Source organism: Miniopterus natalensis, chromosome 3, assembly GCF_054644295.1.
Source record: "Miniopterus natalensis isolate mMinNat1 chromosome 3, mMinNat1.hap1, whole genome shotgun sequence".
NCBI classification, from domain to species: domain Eukaryota; kingdom Metazoa; phylum Chordata; class Mammalia; order Chiroptera; family Miniopteridae; genus Miniopterus; species Miniopterus natalensis.
The window spans coordinates 76,579,306-76,602,007 of record NC_142083.1 but is presented as its reverse complement, the minus strand read 5'-3'; the positions used below and the strand labels follow the sequence as shown (position 1 = coordinate 76,602,007).

At 50.9% G+C, this 22,702-nt stretch overlaps 1 protein-coding gene across 2 annotated transcripts in view; it reads right to left on the bottom strand.

The window, feature by feature from the left end:
• The window catches only part of CLIP2 (CAP-Gly domain containing linker protein 2), a 69,026-nt gene that overhangs the window by 21,335 nt on the left and 24,989 nt on the right, over positions 1-22,702 (bottom strand). For both annotated transcript variants that reach the window (XM_016199034.2, XM_087815602.1), the window contains exons 3-8: positions 14,524-15,077; positions 7,593-7,717; positions 5,943-6,156; positions 5,150-5,347; positions 3,907-4,010; positions 2,043-2,103 (exon numbers count right to left, since the gene is read on the bottom strand). In XM_016199034.2, the coding sequence (XP_016054520.2) occupies positions 2,043-2,103; positions 3,907-4,010; positions 5,150-5,347; positions 5,943-6,156; positions 7,593-7,717; positions 14,524-15,077 (1,256 nt within the window). The remainder of the gene's footprint in view (positions 1-2,042; positions 2,104-3,906; positions 4,011-5,149; positions 5,348-5,942; positions 6,157-7,592; positions 7,718-14,523; positions 15,078-22,702) is intronic.

Here is a 22,702-nt window from a genome sequence, read left to right as displayed (position 1 = left end):
CACCTCCTGGGGTTGGGGGATTGAGGTCAGAATAATGAGCAGGCAGATGGGGCGATAGAGCTGGAGGGGGACCAGGTGTTCTGAGTTTTATTTTTGACTTTTAAGATGAGTGGGGATGAATGGAATTTTGAATCAATTTGCCTTCTGCTTACCACGAATGTGGTCACAATAAAAACAGCAGTGACAGGACTCTTGCCCTTGGACTGAATTAGCTGTCAGTCATTGTCTGTCCCACCCCCTGTCTCTCCTAGCCAGGGCCAATTGGATCTGGGGTGGACAACTGATCTAAAGTCAGCCAGCGCATTAGCTAGTCTAGGACCAATCAGATTCTCTTGAGAGGACAGCTAGTATATGGTGGATGCTGGAGTCTGGGTGGGTCCAAGAAGCTGGGTAGGCAGTGGGGAGAGGGAGCAGATGTGCTAAGGGACATGGAGACACAGTGAGAGAGACAGACAGATAGGAAGCCTGACCACAAGTCATGAGGAGACCCCCGAGCAGGCGAGAATGGGCTTGGATCCTAATGCTGTTTCTTGTTCCAGTTCCCTGAACTGCCTGTGAGATTTCCCTTGTAACCTTTCCCTGCTGTTGACTGGAGTTAGCAGGAGGGGTCTCTTTCTTACACCTACAGGCACTCTTCCCAGAAACCCACCCCAAGTCCTGCAGGAGGCAGCCATCCAGGAGGAAAGCCAGCCAGACATAACCACATGACCTGCCCCCTTAGCTAAGAGGGAAACATCCATCAATGAGAACACCCTGGCACTGGGCTGGGGCCTCTACACCCGGTTGTGCTCTGACATCCATCCTTTAATCTTAAGAAGCAAAACCTGCTCCAACAGGAGTAGCTGGCAGTGACCCTATGTAGATCATACATGTCCCTCTCTCAGCTGGAGACAGGACAACCATTCAAAAGCTTTTGCTGTGCAGTGAAGTTATAAGGGTCTTAATATGGCTCTTTTGCAAAATCAGACACTGCAATTTCCGATTTGAGCTCAGAATGATCTAGTGCAGTGATTCCCAAAGTGTGGTGCCTAGACCAGCATCACCTGGGAACTTGTTAGAAATGCAAATTTCAGGTGCCACCCAAACTGGCTGAATGGCCACTCTGAGGCTGGGGTCAGCCTCTTGTATCTGAACAAGTCATCCAGGTGATGAATTCTCACTGACCTACTTCAACCTCTTCATTTTATAGCAAAGCAAACTGAGGCTTTGGAAGGGAAGAGGCTGCCCAAGGCCAGTTAGGGCAGGTCAGCATGTGGAGAAGGGCTGAACTCACTGTCACCTGCCCCGTCTGACAGCTCCAGGAGTCTGACAGACCCAGCTGTGGCCTAGTGAGCCCAGCCGTCTCTACATGCTTTGGGGAGGGCTGGGATGGGGGTGCTCACATCACTAATTGATGTGAGCACCCCTATCCCTGGGCTCAGAAAGGGTGGGTTGAAGAGTGAAAGGTCCGCCTGTGCCCAGACCACTTGCCCAGGTGTTATAACCAAGGAGGTGCTATAACTGGCATCCTTACGGGCTGAGCTCAGGAGTCAGGAGTCCTGGTCCCTGGTCCTAGGGGCTGCTGACTTGCTCTATTACTGGGTGAGTCCATTTGCCTTTCTGAGCCTGTTTTTCCATCTGTAAGTTCTGTGACTCAACAACAAGCTAATTTTAGCCAAAATTTTACCTGGAATCAAAGATGACTAAGGGCCCAAGGGTCACTTTTACGGCTATTACCCAACAAAGCAGGGACTGGGGAGTCAGCCAATATGTCCTCAGACTCAGCCCTTTGGATACCCTTGGTGCATCCCACCCAGTGGCCACAACCCCTCAGGCTCCTGGAGCTGAGCCATTCCCACCTATGACAACCGAGTCTCTTATGACCAACCCCCTTCCCATTCTCCCAGGGTATGACCTTTGACCCTTCTTTATTTCTCCCCCAAAATCCCCATAGCTCTCTCCCAGGGGGCCCAGAGTTGCTGCTTGAATCTCATGGCCATTTGCCCTACAAGGGCTGGGCCTGGGGTGCCAAGCAAGCTGGGGGTGGTGTCTTTGACTATTACCTCCAGGTCTCCCTTGGTAATGGACTCCTCCTCCACTCGGAACTGCAGGTCCTCCACTTTCCTGCAGGGGGAGAGGGGGTTGAGTGGGCTTTGCCCAGATAGATGGGCTTCCTCAAGTCATCAGTGACAGAGGTGAGGCCACAGATGGCCCAGAGTCCGTGCTCAGACCACGCAGAAGGTGCAGTCCCAATGGAGTAGGCGCCTGCCTGGAGCCATGTGGCTGATGGGGCAGAACACCCTGCAAACCTCCAGCCTTCCCAACTTCCTGACCTGTACTCCATGCAGAGACCACTGACTTCTCTAAAACAGGACTGTTTAATGCAACATCCTTCCTCCCAGGGTGGTTGTGGGAATAAATGATGGCATGATTGTAAATGGAAGCAGAGTGATGCTAGAGACCACTCTGTTTTCACCACTGCAGGGAAGAGACACTGCCATGTGGAACCGTTGGGGGGGGGGGGAGGAAGGTAGGCTCCTTCCCCTGCTGACCCTATGCTCACCCACAGGCCTCAAAATTGGGGACCAGAGTTCCAATTCCCACTACTCCCTGATGTGGAGGGCGCCAACCTCAGGGAGACACGTTCACCCACTCGCGTGCCAAGACACCACAGGGGAGACACAGGCATGTTATAGCTCACAAAGCTATTCTTACTGGGGCCTCTGACAGCTCCCAGCACACAGATGAGGAAAACTGAGGCCCAGAAAGGGCAAGTGACCTGCCCAAGTAGCAAGTATCTGGGACTTGTACCCAGCCTCTTCTTGAACACAACTCCCACAATGTCTTAAAGATTTGTTTTTGTTTGTCAGCAACAGGCACGTTGCCATGAGAACCAGATGTGTGGGTCCTGACAAGCAGCTCGGGCAGATATAAATAAGCCCTGCCCTCCCCTCCCCAGTCAGATGGTAAGAACAGCCTGTGGAGCACATGCCTGGCTGAAAGCCCCAAAACAGACCCATGGCGGGGTGGTGGGGGGAGAAGGGCGGCTGAGGTGGGAGCTGCCTGCTGTATGGGGTAGGGGAGAAAGCCACAGAAATCTATGTCAGCCAGGAAACAAAGAGAGGCTCCTGGGCCAGGGGAAATCCTGTCCCTTGTCAGCTCTGTGTCCCACCAGGAGACCCAGGACCAAGCCAGGCCAGTGTACCCACAGAGAGGGAACCATATCCCCACTAGCCACTGTGCCAGGGCAGAAAGAACCAGCAGCACAATTAATAGGCTGGTGGCCTCCAACAAGTTCCTTCCCTGCTCTGAGCCTCAGTTTCTCATTGGTGACATGAATTAATACCTGCCTCCTGGGCTAATGGTAAGATTGAGACGATGCAGTACAGCACTCAGCATGGGGCTGAAACCCAGGTACAAGGCATTTCAAGCACCCTTTTGCTGTTGCTTCTTTAAGCCTCAGTTTCTTGACATGTGAAATGGGAATGAGCTCCATGCACAGAACCTGGCCCAGCTGTGTGGAGCTGGTTCAAGGGGTGGGGACATTGGGTCTTCTTCATGGTGCATGTCTCCCCAGGGGCACGGGAGCCACCCCTTTCCCTGGGACATTCTCCTCTTGATAGGCTGCCTGAGCTGTTCGGGGCAGGAGCAGCAAACCCCACACAGGTGGGAAGGATGGTGTCCCATGCGTTCAGCACCATGCCGGGTGCTTTACTGGAATTATCTTGTAAGTCACCCCAACAGCTTGTAGAGTTGGGGATCATCACCCCACTCTATAGAAGAGATGACTGAGGCCCACAGAGAGCTCATGTCACTAGTCCACGTGACACATTCTGTAAGTGGTGGAGGCAGGAATTGGACCTGGGTCATCCTTAAGGAGGCTCAGAGAAAATGTCCTCCCAGGACCAGGGCAGGCACAGCACATACCTCCTCTCCTCCTCCAGCTGGTTGGACAGGTCTACCTTCTCCTTCCGCACACTCTCCACCAGCAGCCGGGCCCGCTGCAGCTTCTCCTCTGCTTCTGCAACATACTGGACCCCCAGCAAGGGCCAGAACCAGGTCAATCTCTTTCTGGGGACTAAGGGCCAGTGGGGGAAGGGTGGGAGAGGGCAGGTGTGGTTTGAGGAGCCGGGTCTGGAACCCCAGCCACCCCTAGTCCCCTGCCAGCCCTAGGTGGGCATGGACTGTGGGCCTGATATAAGGGGGTGGGCCCAGCTGACTCCTCACCCAAGGGGAACCTCAAGTCCACCTGTCCCCATATCTAGCACCCCAATAGCTGCCACCTGCCCCAACCTCCAAGGGCCTAAAACACATTGTCTTGTGAAGGCCCCTGTCACGATACACATGTGAGCTTGGCTTTATTAATTCCAGCACCCAAGAGAAGGGTGAGCTGGCCACAAATGGGGACAAGGGCTCAGGAGGGGGCTTTCATGCAGGTGACAAACATCAGGGAAAAGTAGACATGTGACAGCAGATGACCCAAGGCTTTGGGCAAGGGCTTACTTCCCTGAAGCCCAACCCACGAATCTGTTCGAAAGCACAATATGAAATGTGGATGGTTATGTACAAAAAAAACATGTACACAAGTATTATTTATAAAAAGTGAGACATTGGGAACAATTTAAACAAAGCAGGAGACTGGCCACATCAGCAAGGATGCAGTCTGTAACAGACGGCAATGTCGCTGTTCAAGCCGGGAAGAATTTTCCATAGCCAAGGAAATGCCCGCACTAAGGAAGTAGAAAAAGTTTATATCCAGGTTCTTTTTTTTTTTTTTAAATGTATCTTTATTGATTTCAGAGAAAGGAAGGGAGAGGGAGAGAGAGAGAGAGAGAAACATCAATGATGAGTCATTGATTGGCCGCCCCCTGCACGCCCCCCTTGCTGGGGATCAAGCCCGCAACCCGGGCATGTGCCCTGACCGGGAATCGAACCCCGACTGCCTGGATCCTAGGTCAACGCTCAACCGCTGAGCCATGCCTGGCCGGGCTATATCCAGGTTCTTAAGGTGTGTGAACCTATCCACTGGAAGGACACTCGCCAGGAGGAGGAGGAGTCTTCTCTGCACACCCAAGCCCTTCACTCCGAGTGTGAGTGAGTGATCTACAAGCCTGACCTGAGGAGGCTCTAGGTGCCCTCTGGGTGCCCACTGCCCCATCTGCCCACCCACCTGCTCGTGCTGTGCCTTGAGCAGGGCGATCTCCTTCTCCACCTCGCAGATGTGGCTTGTGGCCTTGGCCACCTCAGCCCGCTCCAGGTCCCGTTCAGCCAGCAACTGCTCAATGTGCTGCTGCTTCTCCTTCAGTGCTTCTTGCAAGGCAGTTGTGCCAGAGATCTTGCGGGCGTAGCGTGAAGAGGTCTCCGTGAGCTGCAGGAAGGCATGGGTGCAGGCAGGACTCAGGGATCTGCAGCGCCATCCAATAACTGACAGATACCCAGCAGGTAGGGGCCCAAGTACCTGGGTTTCCAGGGTCCTGCTCCTCCCCCTGCTAGTGCCCCTGCCTACTTATGCAAACAGAAGCATATTATTTCAGATTTAGGAAACGGCCCCCTCCCAGGAGAATCACAGCTGGTGGCCTCGTCTGGGCCACCTTCTCCTCGGCCAGGAGGAACTTTCCATTCTAGACTAAGCTTGGATAGAAGGCTCTCTGCCCAGAAGGGCAGCCTCACCTTTTCCCCTTACCCAGGGTCACTGCGGCAACCTTTTTGAAACCACTGCCCTGCACCTCCTTAACTCCCAGGAAAGGGCTTAGGCTACTGAAAATCAGTAATATAAAAATAACAATAATGTAAATGGAACAATTTCCCTTGTTAAAAGATATACACTTTCATCTTTGCTCAAAAACTCCAATCTGAGGATGTCTGGAACTAGTGCAAGTCAGGGGCAGATTGGGACACCTGGACCCCTCTGTCCCCAATCCCCATATACACACCAGGGCATCCCTCCCCAGCCCCAACCTCACCAGGCCACTGCGGCTTGGCCGGCCCCCCACAGAGGAAGCCACGGAGCTGACAGAGCTGATGGAGGAACTGCTGGGACTGTGGGTGAGCGCTGAAACACCCATGGCCATGCGCTTGGTCTTCTTGGCCTTGGCTGGACTGGTGGATGGGAAGCCGATGCGGATCACCTTGTGGATGGGAGCGAAGAGACCAAACTTGGGTGGGCACTGGAAGTACCTGGGGAAGCAAGAGAGACCCATGCTGCTGTCATGGCCACATGGCCTAGAGCCTCCCCTGCCTCCCCCACCTCTTTAGAGCCCAGCAGGGAGGCTCATCTTTGGGGCCCAATCACCCATATCCCAAGCCCAATAGATGGGACTCCCAGAAAGAGAATAGAGGTAAGTAGGGCCTGATTCTTTGCAGCTGTGAACAGCTGTTGGGCATATTTGGGGGGTGTAGGTGAATAACAGTTACTAAGCACATACTCTGTGCTAGTCCCTTTTCATGAATGCTCATTTCAAGCCCCCGACCATTCTATTGTTATCTACATATCAGAGGAGGAGACTGAGGCTCAGAAAGGTTAAGTAACTTGCCCACAGTCACACAACTAGTCAAGTGGCAAAGCTGGGACTGGACCCCCTGACCTGCTGGGCTCCAAAGCCAACTATGCTTGGTTCCCACACACCATCCAGAGGCAGACCCACTCTCATGGCTGCCTCTGGACCACCCGAGACCCTAGGAACTCCGTCAGCTCTCTGTCTATGGAGCTCCCTGCATAGAGAAGCAAAAGCCTGAGGGAGACACCGTGGGGGTGGGATGGGGACTTCCACCACCCAACCTGCCCCTGAATTCAGAAAGCAGGAGTAAGTTGAGAGAAACATCTGTCTTGAAAACAGGAAGGCAAAGTGTTATTATGGAAACTCTGGCTGGTCGTCTTCTCTTGAAATCTCTCTGGTCAAGGATTCTACACGGGACCAGGGGAGCTAGACCTGTCTAATTTCTGACTCACCTTGAAATGGCCACCCCATCCCTCCTCTTCCCACATTAAGGTCTTTGCTTGGGTTGTCCCCCGAGCCTAGCATATCTTCCTTCTCAGAGCTGTCACAGCCTCATCTGGGCCACAGAATCAAACCCAGGGACGGCCAATGCACAAACACAGGCCACCTAGCCTTAGCCCCACATCCCTGACACTGTTCACCCATCGTCTCATCCTACCCCACCCCAATGAGCCCAGACACAGCCTTAGACCCCCCTGACCCAGCATTCCCGGCAGTCATTTCCCTTTCATCAGAGATGGCGTGGAACCTGGAGCCAGTTGTGACCTACCCTTGGCTGCAAAGCACAGCTCACTGTCTGATTTCCTGTATCACCCAGGGAAATCCCTGGGAGGCAGGGACCACCACCTATCACAGGGTCTTCTCTTGACTGTGTGACCTTGAGCAATGACCTCTCTGGCCTCCGTTCTCTCATCTGTAAAATGGGGATGATAGTCCCACCATCTGCCCTGTGTGCTGCTGTGACAGAAGGATGGAGGCAGCATCTATACTGTGATGTCTGGCACAGCCACCCACACACTCAACACTGGCTTCCTCAGATGCCCCATCCATGTCCCCTGCACCCATCCCAGGCAAAGACGAGCCCCCTCCCACACTCCTGGGCGAAGCCCACCGTACCTGGTACCCGCCACCGCCCCATCGTTCTTCCCAAGGGGCTCATCCAGCTCCACGCCACACCACTCGCCCTTGGCAAAGTCCGTTTCCCCCACGTACCGCACCACGCCAGTCTTTGTCCCGCCAACCTGTTGGCACACAGAGAGACTCAGGTCTAGGGGATAAAAGTGGGCACAGGCAGAGATGGTGCAGGGACCCAGGTGCCCAGGCTCATCCCATCCCTCCCGTCCAGTATGCAGGAGAGAGGGGAGTCAGGGGCGGGGAGGGGGAGAGGCCTAAGGACAGCTGGGAGGGATACAGGTATAACCAGTACTTCCCAGGGCTGTCCCATGAAAGAGCTTGGAGACAGACAGATAGACCTGCATTTAATGCTGTATAAGCTTCGGCAAGTTACCTAACCTCTCTGAGCTTCAGCATCTTCGTCTTTAAAAAGGGGTTTTGTGAGGATTAAGTGCTGCATGTGCAGTATGACACATACTAGAAGTCTCAATACATTTTATCCTTAAAAAAGGTTCAAATGGCAGTGTCCAGGGGCTGGCAGGAAGAGGGGAAAAAAAGAGTTGTAGTTTAAGGGAATAGAGTTTCATGATGAAAAAGATCTGTGGATCTGTTGCACGACAGTGTGAATGTACTTAACACTAATGAAATGGTTAAGAAGGTAAATCTTGTTATGTGTATTTTACCAGTTAAAAAACTCACAGTACAGGCTAATAAGTGTGAATATTACTGTAAAAATAGTTAAAATCTCTTAAGATTAAAGTTATTTATACATAGATTAGAGAGTCAAATACTTCCAAAGGTTTAAAAAGCCCTAGAAGTTTCTCCACCTCTCCCCAGAAGCAAAACTTTAACTCTTTAAGCTGAACTTTTTGGTATTTTACCTCTGTATTTCTAGACAACATGCTTATATTGCTACTTCTTGCCTTTTCGATTTTGGGTGCCATTCATCGACCTCCCATCAAGGAAGGGGAGGTGTTAGTTCCCCATCACCACTGCTTCACACCTACTTCCAAGCTTGCCCTCTTCCACATGGCAATGTCTTAATTTTGATCAGATCTGGGTTTACGGTGCTATGACTAAGCAAACACTACTCACAGGTCCCTCTCGCCTCGTGTCGGAGTCTGGCTAGAGCACTAATAAGCCCTCACCAGCCCCAGGGATGTGTTGCTGCAACCTTAGTGCTCAGCGCCTCTGGAGCTGAATCCTTGTCAGTCCCTCCCTGTCTTCATTGGGATGAAACCAGGCAGGTATCTTCTTAGAGATGGGAGCAAAGCAGGAAGAGTGGGAATGTTTCCAGAGGGGACAGGTCTGGTGCCAGACCTCTGCCAAGGTCAGCACAACCTGGGGACGCTCATCTCCCTGAAGCCCCAGAGACTCCCTCACTGAGACCCCACCATGTGTGAGCCAGGCCTGCCCTCCAGTGATGAGACCTGTCTCTTCTCCCTTTATTTATTATTTTTATTATACTTAATTTAACTTAAAAAAAGAATACTTTATTTTTTAGAGAAGTTTTAGGTTTACAGAAAACCTGAGCAGAAAATACAGAGTCCCCATATATCCCTTCACATCCCTCCCTAGAGCCTCCCCTTATTAACACCCTGCGTCAGTGTGGCACATGTGTACAATGGTGAGCAAATACCGATCAGGACTATTAACTAAAGCCCACAGTTTACATTGTAGTTCACTCTTGGGTCTTGACAAATGTATCCGCCGTTACAGGCTCATACAAGATAGTTTTCCTGCTGTAAAAAACTGCGCTCTGCCTATTCTCTCTCTCCCTCCTACCACTTGATCTTTTTATTGTCCCCAGAGTTTGACCTTTTCCAGAATGTCATATAGTTGGAATCATACAGTCGGTAGCCTTTTCAGATTGGCTTCTGTCATTTAGTCATATGCATTTAAGGTACCTGCATGTCTTTTCATGACTTGGCAGCTCTTTTCTTTTCAGCACTGAATAATATTCCATTGCCTGGATATACCAAGGTTTATTTATCCAGTCACCTATTGAAGGACGTCTTGGTTGCTTCCAAGTTTTAGCAATTATGAATAAAAATTCTATAAATATTAGTGTGCAGGCTCTTGTGTAGACATAAGTTTTAAGCTCATTTAAATAAATACCAAGGAGCACAACTGCAGAATGGTATGGTGAGAATATGCCTACTTTTGTTAGAAACTGCCAAACTGGCCCGGCCGGGCGTAGCTCAGCGGTTAAGCGTCGACCTAGGATCCAGGTGATCAGGGTTCGATTCCTGGTCAGGGGGGCTGCAGCAGATCAATGACTCTCTCATCATTGATGTTTCTCTCTCTCTCTCTCCCTCTCCTTTCCTCTCTCTCTGAAATCAATAAAGATATATTAAAAAAAAAAAAAAAAAAGAAACTGCCAAACTGTCTTCCAAAGTGGCTGGACCATGCTGCATCCCATCAGCAATGCAGGGGAGTTCCTGCTGCTCCACTAAGGGGATGTCCCCTTCACGTCCACCCCCTGCATGCCAGGCCCAGTCTCCTGAGGGATGAGCCCCACCCCTTCCTTTTCCACCATCTGGAGGTCGCCTGTGGGCTTGCAGTCCCTTCTGGCTTGGGAACTAGATTCTAGGTCCCACGGAGTAATAGAGGTGGGAAAGCTGCATTAATCTGTGTCTCAGGGACTTTCCTCTGAGGAAGTCAAAACTGTTGACTCACTTAAAATAGCGACCTGTGCCTCGGGTGAGGGTCTCATCCACACAGTGAGGGAACAGCGCCTTGGAGCTGCCCAGCTCTGTCATTAGGAGGCTGGATGAGAGCTGCTGTGAGGGAACAGTGAGGGGTCCATGTTCGAGGCCTGGAGCAGCCCCTACTGGGGAGCTGTGGGAGGGGCAGGAGTGCTGGCAGGGAGGAGGCTGGCCAGGAGAGAACAGCAGGCGGCATTGGGCCACACTCAGGGAAAGGAAGGGACTGAGGTGGTGATCCTCCATGACAATGTCCACAGTTGCTGAACTGAATAATAGCTACCGAGAGTATCTGGGGTTCGACTAGTCTGTGGGGCACTGACATCATACATGTGGTGCCTTGCTCGCTTTCAGGCTCTGTAGTAGGAACATGGGAATGAAACAGGTAAGACCCCTCCTTGTGGAGCTCCCGGTCAGGGCAGGACACAGACAGTAAAGAAGGAAGTAAATAAATGTTGTTATTCCAGGTGGATGACAAGGGCTATGTGGAGTAATATGGGAGGCCTGTGTCTCCGAGGAGTGACAGTGACACACAGACCTAATTGAAGTGGGACAGCAAGCTACAAGCAGGCAGCCAGGCCTCTTCCTTCCTGAGACAGCTTTCTCTGTTCCTTGCTAATTACACCCCATACTGTCGAGTACAGATGACCAAGACATTTCTATCGCCACCCTCCCCACCCCCTGCTGAGACTCCTGGGCACACTGAAGGTCGAGGATACAGGGAACATTCCTAAGCCAGTAGGTAGAAGCCAAGAGGCCCCATCCCAGCCTTGCCCATGCCCTGCTTTATGACTCTGAGCAAGTACTTGCCCTCTCTGAGCCTCACTGTCCTCACCCATACAACAAACAGTTAGGACCTGGTGGCTTCTGTCCCAGCAGGCCTATGAGTCTGGATTGGCTCTCACTAATCAATGACCCTCTGGTCGGGTTGTCTTCCCAACCCCTCCTATCACTAGGTCTCAACCTGCCCTCTTGGTTCCTGCTGCTCTGTAATTCCAACCTGGAATGTCTTTTGTCTTCCATGACCTCAACCCTAAACTGGTGGCTGTGAGGCTGGCCCCTGAGTCTGCCACACCAGGCCATGCTGCCTCTGAAACTAACTTCCCTAAAACCCATGCAGACAGGCCACCTCCTAGGATGGACTTTCAGAACCATACCCTGGGGTTCCTACAGGGCCCCACGGGGACACACACAGCAGCTTTCCACGTCTTAGGTCAGCCAGGCAGCCAAGAGCCCTCCACATGTTCCCTGGGCCTGGAAGGTGCCCAGGACCAAAGGCAGTGGAGGGCTATCCCAGGCAGAAGGAAATGGAGAGGGCCTGGGGTAGCAGGGTCCCACCTGGCCTGGGTCCTGTCTCAGATCTGGTATGGTCTAAAAGGCTGTGTTACCTTGGACAAGTCACTGCACCTCTCTGCTCCCACCTCTGCCAGGAACCCCCACCCCAGACACCCAGAACCCTTGAATGCTCATCCAGAGCAGGACCCCAAACTCACCCAGGCTAAGCTTTAAGACAACTCGGGAGGAAGAATTTTAGAAGAGGAAATTGGGCAGAACAGAGCAGACCACTGCTAAAGAAATTTCAGGCGTTAGCCAGAAAGTTTACCTGTGTGTGTACTGGGGCTATGGAGGGGGCAGAGGGTGGGAAAGGACAAGGCAGGACAGCTAGCCTGTGGGCCCAGCTCAGTCACATCCACTTTAGGTGCTGTTGGGAAACTCAAGTCTCTGAGTCTCAGACCTCAATCTGTGAAATGGGCTACTGTGAGAACCATAGGTGAGCCACACAGCACAATGCACAACTCCAAACCACACCTGAAAATCTGGCTTAGACAGGCGTGTGACAAAACTTCCAATACTTAAGTGGCACTATTCCGGAAAGGTGAGGCATGTTTCTCCTGGGGCCTCCAGGTCTCCCTCTCACCCTCCAGAGGTTCCTCCAGGGACCAGGGTCTCTCAGGGTTGAAGAGGAAATGGATTATGCATGTAAAGTTCTTGGCACAGGGCTCTGTTCACAGTAAGTGCTTGACCAATAGAAACTGTGTGACTGGGAGGCTCCCTGAACTCTGAGGCCCTCACTGCACCTGGGACCCCATGGCCAAGGAGAATGCCCACCCATCATGGACTTTAATGCTGACAATAGCTAACACTTCACAGAGGTTACACAGAGCCACTTGAGGTAGGTGAATTATTATCCCCATTTTATAGGTGAAGAAACTGAGGCAGAGAGGATAAATAACTTGCCCATGATTACTTAGCTAGTACATGGACCTCATGGGTTAATGTTGAGGCCCAAATGAAACCAGGATTTAGAGGTATCTTTAAAGGGCAGCACAACTTAATGAACACAAATACCGTTACTTATGTTCATAAATAATAAATACTGCTCACGCCTCTGACCCAGGTCAGAAGCAGATTTGTGGTTGGTGAAGCTAACAGAGCTTAGGCATCAGGGACCCTCACCTGCACTGGCCCCTTCCAAGGACCTGACAATGCATTCATGGGAATCACATGATTTATAAAATTTGCAAAAGCAGTATTTTTTCTTGTTTTTCCTAGAGTTCCCCCATCCTCAAATGGTTTAAGTGCAGGCCTCTACAGTCACCCATGTCCAGGATATAATTTTTTGAGGGCGGGGTAGGGACAGGAAGGTGAGGTGTCAGATATTCACAGCAGGTACAGAGAAGAAAAGCAAGTGCCAGAGTCAGCCAAGCCAGCTGGGTCCTGGCAGTATACAGTGGACCAGGCCTGGAAGACTAACCCAAGGGAAGCTGCAGACTAGGGCGGGGTGGGGGATAGGTAAGGCCTGATCCTTGCGGTAGAAACAAACCTCCTGTTCAGATTCCTCTCCCTCACCCAGAATCTGAGCACATCCAGGGTAGGCACAGCTGATGAGTGAATAAAGGGATGAATGGCCCATAACCTCCTGGCTGTGTGTCCCTGGGCAGGCTGTTTTCCAGGGCTGAACTCAGTTTCCTCATCTGTAAAATTGGGGGGATAACCCTTACCTCATAAGGCAAAGGGGAGAGGACCCAAAGAGATAAGGTACAGAAAGTGCTAGGCACAGTGCCCAGTGTGGGGTACACCCCCAAGAAAACAGTGTCTCAAAGTGAGGATTCAACCTACTTGTGGGCTGGGAAGTCAATGGGGCCTATCTGCTGCTACTACTGCCAGCTCTGATGAAGGGATAGGGCCTGGCGGAAACTTCTAGAGCAGCGCCTGTCTTATGCCAGTTTGAGTGCCCCCTGCTCAGTAAGTTCAGTTCCCACACCCTGAAAAGGGACCAGGTACAAGGAGAGTTCTAGGCAGAATCAACGGGGTAAATCCTCCTGCTTCCCCACAATCAGGGACCAATCAGGGCTGGTCAATAACCCCCACAGCCGCCACTTCCCACCCGAGGTCGCAGACCGCCCCCCAGGGCACTCCCATGACACTAACCAGGCCTTGCACAGCCAGAGCCCTTCGTCACTATGAAGCACTCCCACATCCACCGGTTCTTTCTATGCTCCAACAAAAGCATCACATGGCGCAGGATGGTTACTAGACTTACTGTGGTGACCACTTAGTAAAATACATAAATGTCCAATCACTGTATTGTACACCTGAAACTAATATATTGTACGCCAACTGTAATTGAAAAAGAAATTATTTTTAAAAAGCATCACATGGGTGCTAACTATGCAGTTTTGCTGAATGGATAGGTGATGAATGAGTGAAAAAAATGAATGAATAAATGAGGATGAGGCTTGGTTAAGTGACTCTCTGTTATAGTTAATTAGATGTCTGAACCAACCACCCAACACTTGGCCAGGGGTCTTGAGCACTCTAGTCCCTGGCCTTTTCCAATACAGGCCTGGCACATCTGCGATGGTAGGCTAGATCAGTGGATATTATCAGTAATAGCTAACATTTATGGGGCACTTACTAAGTAGCAGGAACCATCTAAAGGCATTACATGTATTAATGCATTTCAACTTATGACAGAGGTACTATTAAAATTCCCATCTTATAGATGGGAAGACTGAGGCCCAGAAAGGTTAAGACACCTGCCCAGGGTCACACAGCGACAGTCTGAAGATCCCACTTCACCTGTTTCCCTGGTCCCTCTGTGTGGTTCTAACAAGGAGTGGGTGATCCAGCCAGGATCCCACCCAAGCCTCTTGAGTCCCCTCCTTACCAGTCCTCTCGGTTCAGCTTGCCCATGTGGGGTGTAGCAGTGGGGGGAAGGGACTCACCAACACGCGGTCTCCCAGGCGCAGGTCCTTGTCACCCCGCTTCACGGATCCACTGTCCGAGAGGTTGGAGCCTGACTCGTTGCCTGTCTTGACGGAGCTGTTGAGGACGCTCTCCCGGAGCGGGATAACGCGGCTGGTCAGCGGGGGTGTAGCTGTGCCAGAATGCAGTGACAGGTTCTGGGCAGTCAGTGACTCTACCGAGTGGGTGTCGCTGCCTGAGCCCTCGGCCGTAGGCTGCCGCGTTAGCTTGGAGGGCCGCGTGAAGATGCCCTGCAGGGCCGGGCACTCGAAGTAGCGCACGCCACCCACAGCGCCATCGTTCTTGCCCACAGGCTCATCCAGCACCACGCCGGCCCACTGGCCGGGTGCGAACTGCGTCTCGCCCAGGTACTGCACCACGCCCGGCTTCACGCCGTTCACCCATACCCGCTCGCCGACCTCGAAGTCCCCCACGAAGTCATCGCCCACCTCGGTGGCCTTTGGACCAGGCTTCTCAGGGGCAGCGGGTGGGGCCACAGAAGAGGGGCCCGAGGCCTGCTTATGCAGGGGAGAGCCTGTGGGGTGAGAAGACAGGCAGCAGTTAGGTCTGAGTGAGCGCTGGAAGGTATCAGTGCTGGTTACCTGATGGGGAAACTGAGGCAGGTGTGGTTGGCAGTGTGGCCTTGATCAGGTCTCATTCCTTGTGGGCCTTGGGTCCCATGAAAAGGCTGTCAACCTATCTGTGGACAGCTGGCCACAGCCACAGGCATCTTGGGGCAAAGAAAGAGCCAGGAAAACTCTCTTACTCCAGCCCTAAGCCTCCCTTCTCTTGCCTCCTCCTTCCCAAGCCTGAAGCTCCCGGGCTGCACAGACCAGGAAAAGTGGGAGGGAGAAGGGCAGGAGGAGGAAGTAAGTATGTCACCTCATTGGGGCTCTCTGGCCTGAGCTGGGTCCCCTGATCCAGCCCCTCCTTATAGGAAGAATGACCGTGAGGCTGAGAGAGGCAAGGGCCTTGCCCGAGACCACAGAGCAGAAATGGAACTCAAACTCTCGGAGGGGGGACTACCTCCCAGCCTGGGCTCCAATGCGCTCCAAGACACCGAAGAGAAAGGGAAGGGAAGCAACTTTCTCAAGGTCACTCAGGAAATGACAAAGTAGGGCTCAACCCCACCATGCTGTATGTGTATCTGGCTCTTGGGCCCCAGGCTCCTCGGCATGTGGGAACTCAGAAAGTCTGCCTGTTTGTGCCTCAAAGTCTGGAGGCCGTCCCTCCTTCCTGCCAGGGCAAGCATCACGTGGAGGAGGTCTCCTCTCCTCCAGAGGCTGACGGGCTTATGAAACACAGATGGGGACAGGGGCAAGCAGACGCTGCCACGCCCCCATCAGAGATGCCTATGTTTCTGGTTTTTTCCATGGGCAGCCAGTGGAGGGGGCACAGGGCAGCGGCTCCACCCGAGTCCTCCTTTCATCCAAGGCCAACGAACCCTGGTCCCCAGGCCTGGCTGGATGCTCTCAGGGCTGGAAGCCAACCCTTAAGGACAGAGCTTCCGGGGCACGAGGAAGCCACACGATTCCAAGGCAGGCCCAACACATGAGGACAAACAGGCAGGTTCTCCCTCTGGGCACTGGCAGCGGTGGTGGGAAAGCACATGGCCACCCAGGACCCGGGCAGCCAGGATGGGGGTCCTGACCAGGGGGGAAGGGGCTACCTCTCACCTGTGAGCTGGGCTCCTGGGAGATCGACGACCTTTGCTGCTGAATTTGATTAACAACCTCTATTATTGCACCCATTAATTAGTGCTCTGTGCTAAGAGGCTGACATACAGCAGTTCATCTGACCCTCACAGTTAACCCTGTGAAGTGATTTTGTTGTCCCAGTTTTAAAGATGAGGAAACTGGGGCTCAGAGATAACGGTGCTTTATCTAAGTTCCCAAGCAGTAGGCAGCAGAGCCAAGCTCTGGCCAAAGGCCTCTGGCTCTTGGTGCAGAGCACTTTCAATCATCTAACAAATGTATATGAAGTGCCCACAATGCCCAGCCCCAAACTACAACCACCCCAAATCTTGGACTCCTCTGCATGGACCTATTTTCCAGAATCTGGCTAAACCCTACAGTTCCCTGCAACCAGGAAATAATCTCATCTATTACTTCTTCCTATGTAAGGATGTCTCCTTCCATTTCTTGTTTATATGAGAACCCTGAGTGGGACGCTGGTTGGGGGCCCCAAGGCTCTCTTCCACCACTTAGATTCCATGAGGTCCCAGTGGCTGAGGGAGCAGAGCCTGGAGACCCGCAGACCTGCTCTCAAACCCAGCTTCCCCCGGCCCCATCTGTGTCCCTTACCTGCACCTCTCTCCTGGGCCATGTGGGATGATACGGACAGTGCCTGCTTGGCCCATACATGGACCCATGAGTGCTGACTATTGTTATTTTCATGAGAATGGCTTATATAAAAACTAAAAGGCTAGAAAATAATTGAAAACCATAAAAGGCCCAGGAGGCAGAAGAAGGGCCTCCAGGCAGGTTCTGGTCATCTTGGGCAAGTGGCTCTACCCCTGAGTAAAATGAGGCGGCTGTCTGAGACCTCTGAAACTGACATAAAACACCAAGTGTAAGTCAGCTAACACAGACCCCATCCAGCTGGTTCCCTGCTCCTGGGCCAATCTCCTGGGAGTCCTCAATCCTGATCTAGGACAATCCTGTATCACAAGGAGCTTCTACTGGGACCTGGGAACCCCACCCACTCCCCCACAGTGGCTTTCCACCTCACTGGGTCAGGCAGGCACCTTCCTTAGACAAAGCTGCTCTGAAAAGCAGCCAGATGGGAAGGAAGCCCCCAGCCCCCTCACAACACTGCCCAAGAAGCCTGTGGAACCCATCAACAATGAGATGTCAATATTGTCATTATTTAAACAGCAGCTCCTACCCTGGCTGGTGTGGCCCAGTAGTCAGGGTGTCAGCCTGTGCACAGAAGGGTTGCAGGTTTGATCCCTGGCCCCAGTCAGGGCGTGTATGGGGGCAACCAATCGATGTGTTGCTCTCACATCCATGTTTTTCTCTCTCTCTTTTTCCCTCCCTCCTTCCCTATATGAAATCAATGGAAAAATATCCCTAGGTGAGGATTAACCAAAATAAAATAAAACAGCAGCTACCATTCATGAAGTGCCTACTGCACGCCTCCAATGGACTGGGTACTTTTTACATATTACATTCTTATCTTGCAGATTAGGAAACAGAGGTTATGAAACTTGCCTAGTTACCTAGGCAGGAGTCAGGCCCAGCTGGTCGGGCTCAGAGCCCTCCCTATTGATGACTCCCCAATAAGGCACACATACACGACAGGTGCCTACCAGGTGCCAGTGCCGTTCCCATATCCATTTCTAGAACACTTCCCTGTGTCGAGGGGCTGAGTGATGTCTGCTAGCTGAACAGAATGGTGTGACCCAGGTAAGAGCCTTTCCCCACCTTTCCTTTTGCTTACAGAGGAGAGTCCCAGGTCGAGGGGGACCAAGCTATTCTGGGCTATTCTTGGCAAAAAGCTCCTCCTCAGCTGTTCTCCTCAGCTGTCCCAGCCCAGGCAGACCCTCAGGTAATCTTTCTTCCCCACTCCACCCCTTCCAGGGGTCACAGGCCCAGGGACCAGTTGTTTCAACAGCTGCTAAAATCCAGGTCACAAGCTTTTGGCAAACGCGCTCCAGTATTTTGCTCCATTTTTCCTCTTTGGTGCCCCTGGCTGCCTGTCTCGCCAGGGCAAACCCTCGTCAAATCCCCCTCTCACACTAAGGAGCTTTCAGCAGCCTGAGCTTGGGAAGGCATGGAAAACCCTTATAGAGCCAAAAAGAAGGAAATCTTGCCTTTTGCAACAGCATGGGAGGACCTGGAGATTATTATGCTAAGTAAAATAAGCCAGCCAGAGAAAGACAAATACCATATGATCTCACTTACATGTGGAATCTAATGAACAAAATAAACTGACGAACAAAATAGAAACAGAGGCATGGATACATGGAACAGACTGACAGCTGTCAGAGGGGAGGGAGCTTGGGGGCTGGATAAAAGAAGGTGAAGGGCTTAAGCAAAAAAAAAAAACAAAACACAAAATTAAAACCAGTAACCTAAGACACAGACAACAGTGTGGTGACAGCCAGAGGGAAAAGGGGGCTGAGCGGTAGATGGAGGTGGGCAAACAGGAAGAAAAGGGAACGAAAAGAGACTTTGCCCGGGGCAGCGGGCGCACAGTGCAGTGTGCAGATGATGTTTTGTTGAGTTTTACACTTGAAACTTTTGTGAACCAATGTCACCCCAATAAATTTTTAAAAACAAAACACCTAAAATAAATAAATAAAATTTTAAAAAATATATAATTAAAACAACATCAACAAAAGCTTACAGAGCCCCCTTCCCTCCAGGGAGCCATTATAACACATTGGCTAGGCCTGGCCAAGCCCCTTCTCATATCTGGGCCTGTTTCCCTATGGGACAACAAAGAACTGGGTCAGAAATAGCCAAGGTCCTGGCCAGCACTGATAGTCTATGGGTCCCACTTCTTCTGGAGGAGCTATTGTGAGTACTCAGGCTATCAGACCTGACCATACTCTCACAGCTCTGAAGCCAGGATCTGGGCTCTGCTCCCTCCAAGTTCCTGCACAGGCTAGCAGTGGCTCAGCACACCCCCAACGGCAGTGACAGACCTAAACCTCACAGGAGCAGCTGATCCTTCCCCAGACACAGGCATGAGGAAATTTATTGCTGGTTTCAAGTTCAAAGTAGAACTTTGATGAAAAGGGCTAATGGACATGGTGTAGAGTGGCAGCAGCTGGTGGCCTGGTCTTCCTGGGACCCACCTCCCCATCTTTCCCCTCTCCCCCAACTGGCTCTCCAACAGAGGCCAGAGCCCATGTGTGGCATCGACACGCTCAGCCCGCAAAACAGGAGCTTTCCCCTCCTGCCGTCACCTACTCTCCTTCCCAGCAAACAAGCTTTCCTCTCTCTATTTAAATGTTTATTACAAAGATCATTCATACGTCCACTGCAGAAAAATTAGAAAACATAGGTTACTGATTTTTAAAAAAAATGAAAGTACCTATAATTCCATCATACAAACATAACACAGTTAAAGTCTTGGCATATGTTTTTCTAGGCTTTATCTTGTGCATATACATTCATATATACTGCATAGTTAAAAACTCAAGTGAGGCCATATTTAGATATTACAGTACTTGGTCTTCTGCACTTCGCAAGGTGGGTATTTTTCGATCCAGAAGCATCTAGAAGGAAGTGGCTCTATCCACTGAGAAGACTCTGCTTCCTAGGCCCTCTCTGACCCTCAGCTCCTGATCTGTGCCCACTCCGGATACTGCTCATGGGAGGATGACACTACCTGTTCCCTACAGGGCAGTGGGCCCTTCCTGGCCCTGTGGTTCCTGTCCCAGCTATCCACCATGCTCTGAAAGTTCCCTGTTCCTATGACAGGACTGGGGGCCTCTCTGCCTCCTCCACCCGTCCACCCTGATGGTTCTTCCCAATGGGGCAGTCTCTGTTCATTCCTTTTTCCACCTGTGTTCCAGCCAGTGGTGTGGTGGTAAAGGCTTAACAACTAGCTCTCTGGGAGAAAATAAATAAGCAAGTCCGATTTGTAGCATTTGCCAATTTCCATGGTGTAAGTTCTCCCACCATAGCCAATTTCAAACTACTAGCATGATATCACAGAACATGGAGTTGGAAGAGATTATATAGTATTTCCACCACAGAATAAATAACCTCAAAAATGCAGATATTGTAAATCTTACTACTAGTAAATAGTAGTAAAATATAGAATTATTAGTGTATAAACACTAATAGAAGTACCACTAGAAGTCATGAGTTTTGACTATTACCTATGTGTGTTTTGTGGTGGTTGTTTTTTTGTTAATCCTCACCTAAGGATATTTTTTCCATTGATTTTTAGAGAGAGTGAAAGGGAGGGAGGGAGGGAGAAAGAGAGAGAAACATTGATGTAAGAGAGACACAATGATTGGTTGCCTCCTGCATGTGCCCTGATAGGGGCTGGGGACTGAAGCTGCAACTCAAGGACAATACCCTTGACCAGGAATTGAACGCTTGACCCTTTGGTGTGCAGGCTGACACTCCAACCAGTGAGTCACATTGTCCAGGGCCCTATGTTTTTAACAGAATTTATTTAATTGTAAATCCACACAATCTGATTTTTAAAATAATGGCCATGTTTAACATCTGGCTGGCAAAATTCCTGAAATTTCAGGAGCTGGCATGGGTTGGCGCTACCACACCACCGGTCCCCGCTCAGCCCACACCCTGGATGGGCGATCCATCCAGGCCCCATCTACGTTCTCTCTCTATCCCATGAATGAGACACAGGAAGAGGAGACAGAGAAGCACCAAGTCCCTGACTTGTCTCCACTCAGAGAGCTGGTGGGGAAGGGGTGAGAGGCAGAAGAAACATCCTTCTCTGGTTAGTACCCGGGGAACCCTGACCTACACTATGCTTCCCACATAATCCTACTCTCTCCTGAAGCTTTAGCTACTGCCTGTAGGCTGACATACTTCTGCTTTTTTAAAGACACTAATAAATTCTCCTTGTTAAAGATCTAAATGGCACAGGAAGATTAGAATGAAGTTGGGCCCCAATTGCGTTCTCCAGCCAAGATACCTTCCCTGGATACCAGCCATGCCCATCCAGCAGCTGCCTCCCCCAGGATGTCCCCCAGAATCTCACACTCGATATTCTGAACCAAAAGACTCCCTCCCTCTAAGAGCTCTTCCTCTGTCCTCCCCATCTCGGGAGTGCCCCCCTACCCATTCATCTACTCAGGCCACAGACCTTCATTACTCCTTCCCCTCCCACCCCATCAATCCAGTTATTCATCAAGATCCAGCAATTTCACAGAAGGAATAGCTCTTAAATCCACACCTCCATCTCAGGTCCTTGAGATTTCACACCTTGCCCAGCTCAACAACCTCCAAAATGGTCTCCCAGCCTCTAGTCAACCATCTTCGCTCCAGGCCCTTCTCCAGAGCCTTAGACAGCCCTCTGCAAGGCAAATCTAATCATGTCATCATCCCCCCACCCCATCCATTTGAAATCTTTAGATACAGATCACTTTTTATGTTAACTTTTTACTTTTTTAATGCTATTTTTAAAATAAAATACACTAAAAATGAAATACAACATTTTCAAAAATAAAAAATAAGGAATGTAATCTTCGGCCTTTTTCCCAATGAAATAATTTAGAAAGAAGAAACTGACTCACTGTCTTGTCATTCACAAAACAACAAAAAACAAAACCTGAATCTAAGTGCCCCAAAACAGGAGAGCAGTGATGTAAATTATAGTCAAGTCTTTCAGATTATCAAGCAACCTTTAAAAATAATTCTCGTAAGGGAAAGTGTTTCTGATGTGATGCTTGATGAGAAAGAAAGGTTTAAGAGTGTTCCAACACAGCACTGAGGCATGAAGGCCTGGAGCTAGGGAAGTGGGAACACAGGGAACAGGATAAAAAGGAACCAATTTGAAAACACACAAGTGAGGCTTTGCAGGGACCCACAGTGACAGATAGGCTGTGCAGTCTGCTTCCTCAAGGAAGCCGGCTTTCCTACCATGTTCCCCCTGAAAGGCCAGAGGGACCAGAGCATACCTATGCTTGAACCTGGTCCCTTGAGGAGCTGGTCAATTCACTAAATGTTCCACAGAACATAGTTCCACAGGGTGTTAACAGGTCTAGTGAAGAAAAAAATTTAATCTCCAAATTCAAACTAACTTTAGAACCAGTGGCTTAAACAAAGTTAAGGTTCTGTTGCTGCAAGACTTTTCAGAGCCTTTAATGTGCACTGTGACTGCTTAAGAGGGGCTATAAATAAGATAACCACACGATTCATCAGCCAAAACCAGACACCTTGGAGAAAAAGGAGGTGTTATTAATATAGCATCATGCCAAGACCACAGGCATAAACTAGGGCTGCCCCGGCAGAACATGGTCACCCTGGCCTTAAAGTACAGCATTTTCCTGTCTGTGCCTGCCCATCAGACCAGCTCTAATAGCCCTCATCGACAGCCACCCCCCAGGGCTCCATTCTTCCTTGGTTTGCATAGCCTGCCTCCCAGGATGCAGGGGTACGCATCTGCACCCCACCAGGAACACAAGCCCTGGGAGGTGGGGCCCATACCAACTCCCCTCTCCATCCT